This window comes from Bufo bufo, chromosome 2, assembly GCF_905171765.1.
Source record: "Bufo bufo chromosome 2, aBufBuf1.1, whole genome shotgun sequence".
Lineage (NCBI taxonomy): Eukaryota > Metazoa > Chordata > Amphibia > Anura > Bufonidae > Bufo > Bufo bufo.
In genome coordinates this window covers 469,944,428-469,959,472 of record NC_053390.1, presented here as the reverse complement: position 1 = coordinate 469,959,472, position 15,045 = coordinate 469,944,428, and the positions used below count along the sequence as shown (strand labels likewise).

The 15,045-nt window shown below is 44.3% G+C and overlaps 1 protein-coding gene across 2 annotated transcripts in view; it reads left to right on the top strand.

Annotated features, from left to right (window-relative positions):
* MAP2K2 (mitogen-activated protein kinase kinase 2) overlaps nt 1–4,983 on the top strand; it is a 76,762-nt gene extending 71,779 nt beyond the window's left edge. Inside the window, exon 11 of one of the 2 annotated variants that reach the window (XM_040417705.1) lies at nt 4,785–4,983. In XM_040417705.1, the coding sequence (XP_040273639.1) occupies nt 4,785–4,895 (111 nt within the window). In that variant the 3' untranslated portion in view covers nt 4,896–4,983. The remainder of the gene's footprint in view (nt 1–4,784) is intronic. The other variant, XM_040417706.1, reaches the window with a different exon arrangement.
* The last annotated feature ends 10,062 nt before the right edge of the window (nt 4,984–15,045 follow it).

Below are 15,045 nucleotides of genomic sequence, written 5' to 3'. Positions count from 1 at the left end.
TGGGAATGACATTTTATTTTTGGGGAACATTACAAGGCTTAGAAGTTTAGAAGTAAATCTTGAAATTTCTCAGAAATTTTCAAAAACCAACTTTTTAACCACCTCCCGACCGCCTAACGCAGGGATGCGTCCTGCGGGCGGCCGGGTTATTCCTAGTCGACGCATCTACGCGTCATCTCACGAGACGCGAGATTTCCTGTGAACGCGCGCTCACAGGATCGCGAGGTAAGCAAGTTGATCTACAGCCTGCCAGCGGCGATCATTCGCTGGCAGGCTGTAGATGCGATTTTATTTTATTTTTTATTTTTTTATTTTTTTTAAACCCCAAAAAGGTATATTAGACGCTGTTTTGTTAACAGCGTCTAATATACCTGGTCCTCTGGTGGTCCCTTTTGCTTGGATCGACCACCAGAGGACACAGGCAGCTCTGTAAGTAGCACCACACTACACTACCCCCTGTCACTTATTAACCCCTGATCACCCCATATAGACTCCCTGATCACCCCCCTGTCATTGATCACCCCCCTGTAAGGCTCCATTCAGACGTCCGTATGTGTTTTGTGGATCCGCGGATCTGCAAAAAACGGACACCGGCAATGTGCTTTCCACATTTTGCCAGAACTATATAGAAAATGCCTTTTCTTGTCCGCAATTGTGGACAAGAATAGGACATGTTCTATATATTTGCGGAACGGAAGTGCGGATCCGGAAGTGCAGATCCGCAATTCCGGATCAGAGCGGGACAAAGTCTGTCCCCATAGAAATGAATGGCTCTGCAATTACTTTCCGCAAAATGCGGAACAGAATTGCGGACGTGTGAATGGGGTCCCTTATCACCGGTAGTTAGCGCGCACCGCAGTTGCTGATTAGCGTCATCGCTGTCGCTAATCAGCACTAGTACTATATAGTATCTATAAGTGATCAAGACTGATCGCAATCAGATCTATATCAGTACATTAGGGTCACCTTAGGCTCTACAAAAAACGCAGTGTTCGCCTGATCAGGCCTGATCTTGTGCGCACACTTGCGTTCAGTAAGCCCCACCGCAGTGACAGAAATGTTTTTTTTCTGATCACTGCAAAAACACTGTAAAATCGCTGCGGCGCTATAAAGATCACTTTTGAGCTTTTTGGATCTTTATTAGCGATCGCAGCTTTTTTTTTTTTGGCACATTTTTGGGCAGAGATTTTTTTCATCCACATTGATCGATGCGAATGAAGAAATCTGTGCCGTTCATTTTTTCTTTCAGCCCAGAGGCTGAACAGAAAAAAAAAATCTCATTACCCGTATGCTCAATATAAGGGCTCCTTCTGTTTTTTGCGCATCCGCGGTTTGCAGAGTTCATGTAAAATTTTATTTTTTGTCACAAGTTAGTGGAATATGAGACTTTGTAAGAGAAAAATAAAAATCTTTTTCCCGCAACTTGTGCCAAAAAAAAATATTCTAGGAACTTGCCATGCCCCTCACGGAATACCGTGAGGTGTCTTCTTTCCAAAATGGGGTCACTTGTGGGGTATTTATAGTGCCCTGGTATTTTAGGGGCCCTAAAGCGTGAGAAGTAGTTTGGAATCCAAATGCGTAAAAAATGCCCTGTGAAATCCTAAAAGTACTCATTGGAATTTGGGCCCCTTTGCGCACCTAGGCTGCAAAAAAGTGTCTCACATGTGGCATCGCCGTACTCAGGAGAAGTAGGGCAATGTGTTTTGTTGTGTATTTTTACATATACCCATACTGTGTGTGAAAAATATCTCTGTAAATGACAACTTTTTAATATTTTTTTAAAATGTAAAGTCTGAACGGATCCGCTCAGGCTACTTTCAGACTTAGAAAATTTTCTAAGTAATAATGCAGACGGATCCGTTCTGAACGGATGCAAACGTCTGCATTATCGGAGCGGATCCGCTCCGAACGCTAGTGTGAAAGTAGCCTTAGATTGGTACTATTTTGGTGGGCGTACGCCTTTTTGATCGCTTGCTGTTGTACTTTTTGTGATGTAAGGTGACAATTGTTTTTTATTTTAGCACAGTTTTTATTTTTTACGGTGTTCATCTGAGGGGTTAGGTCATGTGATATGTTTATAGAGCTGGTCGATACGGACGCGACGATGCCTAATATGTCTGTCTTTTCCCTATTATTAAAAAAAAAAAAAAAATTTACTTTTATTTTTGGAAAAGGATGCTTTTTTTAAATCTTTTTTTATTTTTTATTTTTTCCTTAAAGGGCTTCTGTCACCCCACTAAACTAATTTTTTATTTTTTTGTGTACTTATAATCCCTATCCTGCCATATTGCCATACATTGTTATTAATAATTTTCGTTCAGTAGATGTAGCAAAAAACGTACTTTTATGATATGCTAATTACCTTTCTACCAGCAAGTAGGGTGTCTACTTGCTGGTAGCAGCCGCAGAAAACCACCCCCTCCTTCTGTTGATTGACAGGGCCAGCCGCCATCTCCTCCTCTGGCCAGCCCTGTCAGCATTTCAAAAATCGCGTGCCTGTGTTTCAGCGCAGGCGCTCTGAGATAAGGAGGCTCGCCTCCTCAGCACTCCCTCAGTGCGCCTGCGACGATGACGTCACCGAAAGAGAAGACTTCATAAAAGTAAGTTTTTTGCTAAATCTACTGAACGAAAATTATTAATAACATAATGTATGGCAATATGGCAGGATAGGGATTAAAAGTTCACAAAAAAAAAAAAATTGTTTAGTTGGGTGACAGAAGCCCTTTAACGTGTTAAGCAGACTGATTGTCTATTGTGACTTAGGCGTCATGCATACGACCGTTTTTTTTTGCGGTCCGCAAAAACGGTTTCCGTTGTTCCGTGTCCGTTTTTTCATCCGTGGGTCTTCCTTGATTTTTGGAGGATCCACGGACATGAAAAGTGAAGAAAAAAACTAAGTCAAGTTTGCATTGAAAATGATAGGAAAAATGGACACGGATCACGGACGCGGATGACTATCTTGTGTGCATCCGTGATTTTTCTTGAATGATTGACTTGAATGGGTCCGTGAACCGTTGTCTGTGAAAAAAATAGGACAGGTCATATTTTTTTCACGGACTGGAAAAACTGATCACGGACGCGGAAGCCAAACGGTGCATTTTCAGATTTTTCCACGGACCCATTGAAAGTCAATAGGTCCGCGAAAAAAAACGGAAAACGGAACAACGGCCGCGGATGCACACAACGGTCGTGTGCATGAGGCCTTAGATGAAGAGCAGATTACATTTTATGACCAATTTGTGCAGAAATCCATATCATTCCAAGGGGTTCACATACTTTTTCTTGCAACTGTATGTATGATGTTGCACAGTAGAAAGAAAATAACCTAAAAAATGTATGTGTTAACATGGAACAACTTGTCATTTGCAGAAAATAAATGGGATCCAGGAATGCCTACAGACCTAGACCTTATTTTAGATTTTCTTCAAGCAGGCTTTGACAAGGGTCTTAGAGCAAGTACTTTAAAGGTCCAGGTCTAGGCCCTCGGTGCTTTTATGGATCCAAGACTTTCGGAAATTCCCTTAGTCAGGAGGCTTATTAAGAGAACGAGCAGACTTTATCCGCTGTGGGTTCTGAACCTAGTTCTTTGTTCTCACGAAGAATCCTTTTGAACCTCTGGAGAATATAAATATAACGTCAAAAACAACCTTCCTGTTAGCCTACACTATAGTCAGAAGGGTGGGGGAGATACGGGCCTTTTCATGTAAGTCGCCTTATCTTACAGTTTTGGATGACAGAATTGTGTTAACACATTCACCAGCCTTTCTACCAAATTTTTTTATTTATTTTCTTCCAAAATTCAATTTCTAACAAAAATGATCTCCCCCTTCCTTCTGTGCATCTGCCACTACTAATAAGGAACGAATTTTCTATCATCTCGATGTAACACGATGTATGCTGGCCTATTTGGATGTGACGCGAGATCAGAAAATCTGACCTGCTTTTGATTCAATCCCAGGGAAAGAATAAAGGACTGGGGGCCTCAAAAGCATCCATAGCCCGCTGAATAAAGTTAACCATTTCTCTCTGTTACTAGGAAAAGCAAGTTCCTCCACCAGTTGGATGTTAAGCACATTCCACAATGGCCATCTCTACCTCCTGGGCTGAAAACTCTTCAGCCTGGGAAGACCAGATTTGTAAAGCCACAACTTTTTCTAACCCAATGACGTTTTATAAACATAAGTGAGATGTGATGGCAAATTAGGACTTAACTTTTGGATGTAAGGTCCTCTGTTGTGGTCCCCCCTAAATTAATTCATTCTACTCTGAAAATCTTCCTGTCAGTGCTGCTGGGGTCCCTACATATGATGTTATTTTAAAAAATATAAATAGAATTGTGTGAAGCATATCTGTTTTCTCTGTCATTAACTAGAGGAGGGGTCATTTTTATTCAGGGATTCTGCATTGTTTCCTGTCCTCGGGAGGTAGGATCAACCTGCTGTCAGTGGCATTGTGGAGGCTATGGATAAATTTCATCTTTCATTAGCAATCTGCAGGGATCGGTGGCTTTTGGCTGTATCTCGACCTCTATGTGGCTGTAACCCTAATAAGAATATTCATAGTCAATAGATTTGAATAATACATGATTACGAGTGACCCTATTCTATAAAAAAAAGGAATTGATATGAAAAAAATGTATAAACTGAGATTGTACAAACTGTAGATGAACAGCAGAAATTTTTTCTCTCAAATACTCATAGCACTTGTCTTAAAAGATCTGCATAATTTTGCATTGTATATGCATTAGTTAATTCATTTTCTTTCCTTTTTTTTCCTTCTCCTAGACCCATACATTCATAAAGCGTGCCGAAATCCAAGAAGTTGATTTTGCTGGCTGGTTGTGCAAAACTTTGGGTCTGCGTCAGCCAAGTACTCCAACTCGCACCACCATTTAATGTTTTTTGTTTTTTTCTTGTTCCCCCTTCCCCACACACACACTTTCACACCTGCCCCACATTCTGTTCTTATTTTGCCCTTTCTTTAGGAAAATTTTAAGAGAAGGTCATCAGGGGAATATGAAGCATGGAACATCTTTTTGAACACATTGTTCTGCTTTTGACAACCAGGCTCTGTATGCTTGTGTGCTCTTTCCACAGCAATCTGCCAGTCACTGCCGCTTTGAACTCCATGCTCATGAGGAGTTGTGCTCCGTTTAAAGTGGTCAGTGGCAAGATCACATAGGTCCACAAATTTGCTTTAAGGCTGCTTATTGTATTTCTCAAACAAAAGATGGCTACTTTCAGCATAGTGGAACATATCCACAAGGAGGATTTCATGGGTTTCGTTAACAGTACAAATAGAATGTTTCATTTGCAAAGTACATTACAGTGTCCAAATCTATCCCCTTAAATCCAGGTACAGATCACAATTGTCCACTGACTGTCTAAATAACAAATAAAGTTAATGATTATAATAATTGTTGTTTGATTATTGATGGGGGTAACTGTTAGATAGGCATATGGAATAAACCAGGACACTTGGCATTACTACATTTCAGAAGAATCCATTTCTGTTAACCGCTTCCCGCACGGATGCGTCCTGGCGGCGGTCGATTCATTCCTCCTGGACGCATCTGTGCGTCATCTCGCGAGACCCGAGATTTCGGTCTGAGCCGGCCCACGCATGCACATTGCGGGCCGGCAAAAGTTAAAGAACAATTTCGTCACCAATGATCGTTGCTGGCAGGCTGGCGATTAAAAAAAAAACCGAATCAGAAGCCATATAACACCTTATATTTATAAATATAAGGTGTTAAATGGCTTCTGTTCTCCTCTGCTGGTCCTTTGTCGCGGCTGGTTCCAGCAGAGGAGCACACATCAGTGAGTAGCCACCAAACACTACACTTAGCCCCAGATCACCCCCCATCACCCCAATTAACCCCTTGATCGCCCCTGTCAATCAACTAGTGAAAGGGGAAAAAAGTGATGAAGACGCCCTAATTAGGGCATTTAAGATGCACTCTGGTGTTCCAAATCAATGTACCCCCCCCCCCCAGGGGTTAATATCCACTCGTGGCTGAGAGACTAGACGCTGACACATAGATGGTCAATGCAATCTCTAACTTTTATTACATGGGGTAAGCGTATATACATCTTCAGAAGAGGGCAGTCCTCACTGAGGCTTAAACATTGTTTCATTGGTCAAAAAGGAAGAAGAGATAGAGAGGAGATAATACACCTGCATCTGCGCACTGGGCCCTACTGTGGAATGTGAACTAATGTAAACATCTGGTTACCATCGCCATTTTGTAATGGCTTCTATTCTAACAATAATACTGCATATGTCATATGTGACACTTCAAAGAGGTGCTTCTCTATAGGCAGTGAATAATATATACATATCATCGAGCCATATAATTGGCTTATGCACTCCTTCACACTCTATATATGCCTCCCTTGTTGGGACATCTGTACAAGGATGAGAAATCAGACACTGCCCACAGCACAGCTCTTTGCCCCCCCTCTCTTCTCCAGTCTTGAAACAAAGAGGGGGTGGGTGGGCCCTTGGAGAAGAAAAAGTTAACTCATTACAATCCTAGACATACAAAAATATAGAATAAAATTCACTCATCTTTAACAGTCCCCCCTTGAATTTCATTCTAAACCTAAACATCTGTCCCAATGCTCCGACATCCTCTTCACCAGCTTCCACGACAAGCCATACCTAGCAAACAGCCTCCCGTGACACTGGATTTGAGCACGGGGAAGTCAGATGATCTTTCCCTAACTGGCATTGACATTATATGGGGGGACTGGAGGTCATCAGTGCTTCTAATTTTCTGGATCGATGTTTTCATACAATTTTTCCCATATTCTTTTGAGTCATGATCAACAGTCACACAAGGGAAAACCAGTCAACACTTCCTTGAAATCAATCCAATTATCCTTTTCTTTGAGCTTCACTGTGCATGTGGTCAACACTCGGAATGGACCATCAAACCAGGGTTTTAGGACTTCCCTAACGTGTTTTTTTTCTACCACCCAATCTCTAAAGGCTTGTCTCACGGTTAGGCGTATACCTTACTAAAAGAGGGCTACCAGCAGGCACTCTAAGGCTTTTTGAATCTTTAACTTAGTGTCCCGTTCAGTTCCTTTTCCCTACTCTACTGCTGCTTTGTGGATGGTACGAAGCATGTAAGGCCTGTCCTACACCCAAAACCTTCATCATCTCCTGCATCACTTCACCTGTGAAGTGAACACCTGTGTCCCTTTCAATGATCTAAGGTACCCCATACCTGCACACAACTTCGGCCATAATCTTCTTTACTACTTTGGGTACGGTTTTGCCCATCCTGAAAACAAGTCATCACATATCAATACATACTCATACATGCCCACCTTGGGTAGTTGAAGGTAGTCTGCGAACGTTGAAACAAATACAAAAAGCAAGACGTGTTTCTTGGGTACCTTAACCACCTTGCCCACGTTGTTCTGGGCACAAACCATTTATCCTTGAGTATGTCTGACTGTTACAGTGCTGAACCCTGGGGCGTACCATATGCTACCTACTAAATCACACATAGCAGTTTTTTGTCTGGTGCATCACTCCATGGGTTGCCTGTGCCATCGTGGAGTAGAGGGACCTGGGAAGGCAAAGTTTCCCTTATTTGTAGTCCCCCCTTTTCCATCCACCAGTCCCTTTCCTCCTTCCCCATCTGGTTCTTTAAGGTCTTAAGAACTTTCGGGAGACAGGAGGAGTTATTTCAGGGACCTGAACTGTGGCCACTTAAGACAGGGGTCTGCTTAGGTAATTTGGCAGCCATTTTTGCCGCCTGTTCTGCCGTGGCTTTCCCCTTTGCCTCCTCTGCATCTGTTTACAGTGGCCTGTCGTTGCTATCATCACTTCTCATGTTAGTGACAAGAGGGCTTCCATCAGAGACCTCACTGCTTCCCCATTTTCGATGGGTTTACCTGAAGCGATCAAGGAGTCTCTGGCTTTCCATATGGGCCCATAGTCATGGGCTATCCCAAAAGCACACTTGGAATCCGTGTAAATGTTGGCTGTTTTTTCCATCTGCATATCTGCAAGCCATCTTCAGAGTCTTTTAGCTCCACTTCTTGAGCCGACATGTGTGGTAGTTCACGTTTAATCACCACTGCCCAACCTGTGTAGTACCTGCCATCCTGGCCATACCTCGATCCATCCACAAAGAGCACATGATCTAGATTACCTAATGGCTGATTTACCAAATCCCACTACCTCTTGTGACATCATCTGCAAACAGTCAGGAGCCTCTTCCTTTGAATCTGGAAGAAAAGTTTAAAGTGTGGTGCCCTAACTCTTCCCTCCCCCCTTGATCCAGAGGCAACAGGGTGGCTGGGTCCAAAGTATTACCTTTTGGAGAGCAACATTGTCAGGCAACAAAATGGAACACTGCATTCTCAAATAACGGGCAACAAAACAATCATTTGGATTGTACGTTCATGAGGATAGATGAATTATCACCATCACTTTGTGGTTCAGAACTATCTCAGAGCTTTCATCAAGCATAGCTAGTACAACTACTACAGCTCTGATGCAGAAAGGGGCACCTCTGGCCACGGGATCAAGTCTGGCTGAATAATATGCTACGGGGCGTTATTGCTGGCCATGCAGTTGGGTGAGGACAGCTGAGTCATGGCCACTCACTTCATAACAATACAATCTAAATGTAATAATCTGATAGGCCCAGTGTGGGGGAACACAAAATTCTAGGCATAAAAGCATCTACCACCTCATCTGTGAGGCGGTAGGTACTAAAGGACAAATCAATCACAGTGGAGTGAGTGGCGGTAATGGGAACCTGAGCCAACAATGTGTGTGTGTGTTGGGCATGATGTGGGTGTTAGAAACTGTGGCTTCATTAACGGCATGTAGGTCATGTACCATCCAATGGTGAGTGGTTTTGCTTTTCTCAGCTTCTGGGAGTACTGATACAAACATGGACACGGGAATTTTATCACTAATGGCCAACAAACAAAGTTCCTGGTCGTTGAGGGCACCTGTAAGCTTCACAGTGCCATCCTCCTGATGTGAGATACTAGCATGTACTTTTGCAAGCAAATCTGCACCTAGGAGGCAACAAGGGGCGTTACCACTGACCAGCAAACGGGCAAGCGCATCTTGGCTAGGGGCAAATCTAATATGGATGGTTTCTGTTGAAAAGGGAGCTTACTACTTTCCCATCCACTTCTACCCAAAGACTGGTGTCCTTGGAGAGTAAATCAGGGGAGGCCATGTTTGCTGTGCAACTGTCTTGGCTGCTCCAGTATCAATCAAAAACGGGACTACTTCTTTATCACCCAGAGTGAGGGATATCATTGGGCCAGACTGAATCTGCTAAAAATGTTTAAAAGTAGAGCCGATACTGGATTTCCTGTTTCCTAATCTTGATGCAACCCCCCCCCCCCTTTTCTGTCTTTATGTTCTCCTTATGACAAAAAAAAAAACATGGGTGTCTGTGGGGACGGACAGTGATCCGGGCATGGTCAACATAGAATACAATCCTCTCGTGTGGTGTGGACAAGGAGTACCTCACACAGCACAACACTCTTGTCTTCTGGGATCTGGGTCCCACAGACTCTGCAGGCCCATCATAGGGTGGCAGACTTTTTCCTCACTTCAATGAGGTGTTTGACATCAGGGCTGAAGCAATGCCAAAGGAACACTACCTATGGTTGGCACCACTGAACCACCCAATTCCGCTTGATGTTACTCTGCATTTTGGCTTACAGAAGTATCCAACTTTTCCTATCGCTGAATTAATAGACTGGAAAACAAAACAGGACTTCTCATCTTCCATGGGAGTGTCTTATAACTAGGGAATGGTCACAAGGGCTATCGTTGTCTGTAACGTCCACCCCTATCCTCCTCCCTACGCTCTGAGTCATCTAAGTCCACCCCTGTGGTCCTCCTTTTGTCCGTCAGTAATGTGCCAGCTGTCCATTAGTACAGATCTCTGATGTTTAGCACAACACTTAACATGTAACACGTAACTTCAAACATTGAAACAAACAGATCTGACAATACAGACCTGAACACACAAAGGGCCCATAAGAAACTTTTCATTGACTTCAATTTAAAAAATGTACAGCTCAATCAAAACGGTTTTCACCAATAAAAAAAACAAAAATCTTCTAAGGAAAATAAAATAAAATCCTCAATGCGCATATTATTTAAAAAACAAATACCGTACTCCATACACATTCATTTTTTCATGTACTAATTTTCACAAACGGCTCATAATCTCGCCCTCATACATAAAATATGAATTGCATTCACAGCTCTGCTAAACACATCCATCAGTCTTCACACATTCGCCTCAACTATAACTCAAAGCCACACCCATTCACATTCCACTGAATCATTTATGTCTTCCAACCCAGCCACATAGTTACTTTGTTTCATCCCAAAACTTGCAGCACAGACAAACGCAGCTTTCCTGGAAACAGATAGCCACACCACACCCAGAATTGCTGATGGTCTGTCGCTGTAAGACAATATACATGTTATAGTCATACAGTCATTTTGATAAAAGCTGGATTCCCACAGTACACGGCTTTGGAAACCAGAAAGAAAATTATTGAACAATTAAAAAAAAAAAAAAATTTTGTCTTTAATAATATTACACATTTAACATCACTTACTCTGCATGATTCCCTCCCCCCTTTCCCCGCTCCTCTGATCTCAGGAATGTTTCTGTGTGAAGGCAGGGGAAAGTGAATCTCTCTAGTTCACACGGATACAACACTTCCATTAACTGACCATTTTTTTGGATCTTCCCTATTTAAACACACACATATCATATTAGGGTAACAAAACTTAACCAGTTCATTTCTGAACATTTAACGCAAGCGCCTTTCTGATTGCAGACACTGGGGCACTTTCTTTCTTGCTAATGCCATCAATTAACATCCTGACACTGCTCTGTTTTCCCACTTATTAGAACCTCCCCCCCCCCCCCCCCCCCCCTTTCAACATCACAGGAGTTCGGATGCCCAAAGTCTGTAAGCTCTAACTTCACAGTTTCTTACAGATGTTCATCCCTGTTGCCAGCCGGGCGACAGTCTGTCCGGGGCCACACTTTCTCTAACATTCTTTGTCACATTTTAACTTTCAATTTTCCTTCTTCATGTGAGTGAGACTGTCCATCTCAAAACAACTGTATTTCAGACTGACACACACACAAAACAGAGGAGTGAAAAGCACCTTTAACCGTTTCCTCCGCAGACAGAGGATTCACCCTCCCCTCTGGTTGGCTCAAATCTGACGATCACGTCTGACTAGTCAGCTGGGACTCCCCGCACGTCTTCCCCTGCTCCAGGGGTCAGGCGGGCTCCGCGCGTCTTCCTGGGGTCAGGTCAGGTGGAGAATATCTCCGCAGTCTTCCCTTATCTCAAGGATCTAAGGGCCATACGGCTCCACGCGTCTCCCTGCCAGGTCAGCCGGAGTTTACTTTGTCCTACACCTCGGCGCTACAGCGCCCCCTTCCAAACCAGGAGGTTACTGTCCCCTCCCTTTGTCTGTGGTTTTACCGTCTGTGCTCAACTCACTCCTCACATAAATCACAGACACACACAAAACCTATACACACCAGAGTGATCTATAATTTCAGACTATTGGTTCTATAGACTCCAAGCTTTCAGCATTACAGCCGACTACTATACTTACATCGGTACCACCTCACAGCAGACTGAGCTATCTGAGCATGACTAAGTAAATAGCAGAAAGGCAGATGAGATAAAAAGTTTTCTCACCTTTCTTTGAGGTTGCAATCCTCTCCCCTCTGCCGTTCGTCAAGCTCAGGGGCCCGTCTTGTCAGCTGTTTGATGCTACATTCGCTCCCTTCGTGGTCGCCATTATGATGAAGACGCCCTAATTAGGGCATTTAAGATGCACTCTGGTGTTCCAAATCAATGTACTCCCCCCTCCCCCCCAGGGGTTAATATCCACGCGTGGCTGAGAGACTAGACGCTGACACATAGATGGTCAATGCAATCTCTAACTTTTATTTCATGGGGTAAACGTATATACATCTTCAGAAGAGGGCAGTCCTCACTGAGGCTTAAACATTGTTTCATTGGTCAAAAATGAAGAAGAGATGAGAGAGAGGAGATAATACACCTGCATCTGCGCACTGGGCCCTACTTTGGAATGTGAACTAATGTAAACATCTGGTTACCATCGCCATTTTGTAATGGCTTCTATTCTAACAATAATACTGCATATGTCATATGTGACACTTCAAAGAGGTGCTTCTCTATAGGCAGTGAATAATATATACATATCATCGAGCCATATAATTGGCTTATGCACTCCTTCACACTCGATATATGCCTCTCTTGTTGGGACATCTGTACAATGATGAGAAATCAGACACTGCCCACAGCACAGCTCTTTGCCCCCCCTCTCTTCTCCAGTCTTGAAACAAAGAGGGGGTGGGTGGGCACTTGAAGAAAAAGTTCTCATTACAATCCTAGATATACAAAAATATAGAATAAAATTCACTCATCTTTAACAAAAGTGATCAGTGTAAACTGTCACTTTTTTTTCACTGGTATTGACTGATAGTTTTAGGCCCCTTGGTTAGGTAGTTAGCAATCGTTTAGCGCCCACCGCACCGCAGTCACTGATTCGCTGATTAGCGTATCGCTAATCAGCTTTTGTACTTTTATAGTATCTGTAAGTGATCAAAACTGATCACAGTCAGATCTATAATAGTATTAGTGTCACCTTAGTTCGCCTTCCACCCAAAACGCAGTGTTTGCCCCATCACGCCTGATCGGTCGCCCACACATGCGTTCACCCACACCCGCCCCGCTGCAGTGACAAAAAATATTTTTTTTTGATCACTGCACAACCACTTTACAAGCGCTGCGGCGATAAAAAAAAAATCTGTTTTGATCTTTTTTATCAATCGCAGCGGCCTCCGGTACTTCGCTAGCCTCCCATTTGTAAGACAGGCTTGCTTTTTTTCTTGGGTAGTCTCAGGGAATACCCCCTAAATTTAGTAGTCCAAATGTCAAACAGGGGGTATTCTTCTGAAGAGGCCTACAGGCTTCTGACCCAGTCGGATGAGGAATGGGAACCCTCATCTGACGAATCCAGCGGGTCAGAATATGAACCTGTAGAAAGCAGTGGCATTCTGACCCAAAGTTTGGACGAGGAGGTTGAGGTCCCTGATACCACCAGGCGTACCCGGGCCTGTGTTGCTAGACCACAGGTTGCGCAGGATCCGCTTCAAGGGCAGCAGAGTGGGGCTGGCGCTGTCGGATTACGTGGTGAGGCATACACCAGCAGCGCAGCCCATCCTGGACCTAGTACCAGCACTGCCGTACAACATGGTGAAGTGGTGAGCACAAGAAGGGCAGTTGAAGCTGGTACGGTGGCACGTGCAATAGTTACCCCGTCGCAGCCACCGCACAGACAGGCCCATAGAGTCCCTGAGGTGCTGGCAAACCCTGATTGGCAGTCCCCAACTTCAGCCGCACCTGTAGTTCCCCCTTTCACCGCCCAGTCTGGAGTTTGGGTTGAGACAACTCAGATCGGTTCGGCACTGGGATTTTTTGAGCTGTTCTTGACTGCGGAAGCTCTTGGACTTAGTTGTGGCAGAAACAAATCGGTATGCCACTCAATTTATAGCCGCCAACCCGGGAGGCTTTTATGCCCAGTCTTTCCGGTGGAAACCAGTCCAAGTTTCCGAAATTAAAATTTTTCTGGGCCTTCTCCTCAACATGGGTCTAACCATCCTGCGTTTCCTGCACTTTAGCGACAACACCACCTCCCGTCCCAGAGGCCACCCAGCTTTTGACCGGCTCCACAAAATTCGGCCCCTCATAGACCACTTAAACAACAAATTTGCAGATTTGTATACCCCTGAGCAAAACATCTGCATAGACGAGTCCCTAATACATTTTACCGGGCGCCTTGGCTTCAAACAATACATCCCAAGCAAGCGCGCCCGGTATGGGGTCAAATTGTATAAGCTCTGTGAAAGGGCCACAGGCTATACCCACAAATTTCGGATCTATGAGGGTAATGATCAGACCCTGGAGCCGGTCTGTTGCCCTGACTACCTGTGGAGCAGTGGGAAGACAGTCTGGGACTTGGTGTCACCCTTATTTGGCAAGGGGTACCATCTTTATGTGGACAATTTTTACACAAGTGTGCCCCTCTTCAGGCATTTATTCCTAGAACAGATTGGCTACTGTGGTACCGCGCGACCTAGTCGCCGGAGCTTCCCCCAACGGCTCGTTACCACCCGTCTTGCAAGGGGGGAGAGGGCTGCCTTGTGTAACGAAGAACTGCTCGCGGTGAAATGGAGAGACAAGCGTGACGTTTACATGCTCTCCTCCATTCACGCAGACACGACAATAAAAATAGAACGGGCAACCAGTGTAATTGAAAAGCCCCTCTCAGTCCACGACTATAATGCGCTCATGGGAGGGGTGGACTTCAATGACCAGATGTTGGCTCCTTATTTATTTTCCCGATGCACCAGACGCTGGTATAAGAAGGTGTCTGTATATTTGATTCAATTGGCTGCATATAATAGTTTTGTTCTCTACAGTAAGGCTGGGAGAACAGGATCCTTCCTCAAATTTCAGGAAGAGATCATCGAGAACCTCCTGTATCCAGGAGGTTCCGTGGCCCCATCCACCAGTGTAGTGAGCCGTCTACACGAGCGACATTTCCCCAATGTCGTTGCTGGTACCTCAACCCAACCGTCACCCCGAAAAAGATGTCATGTCTGTAGCAGGAGTGGAATAAGGCGTGACACCCGCTATTTCTGTCCTGACTGCCCTGACCACCCTGCCCTATGCTTAGGGGAGTGTTTCCGGAAGTACCACACACAGGTACACAGCATAGGGATTGCATCACACAGGACAGGCACACAGGGCTATTAGGGCCCTTTCACTCACAGCTGCTGCAAACCTCTCCTTTCACCTGGGACAAAGTGCATAATGTACTTCACCACATCTTTGGGCGATTTGCGCTTTGCACATTGTCCCATGGGGAAGGAGAGGTTTGTCCTATAAAGGTGTAAAAAAAAAAAAAAAAAAATCA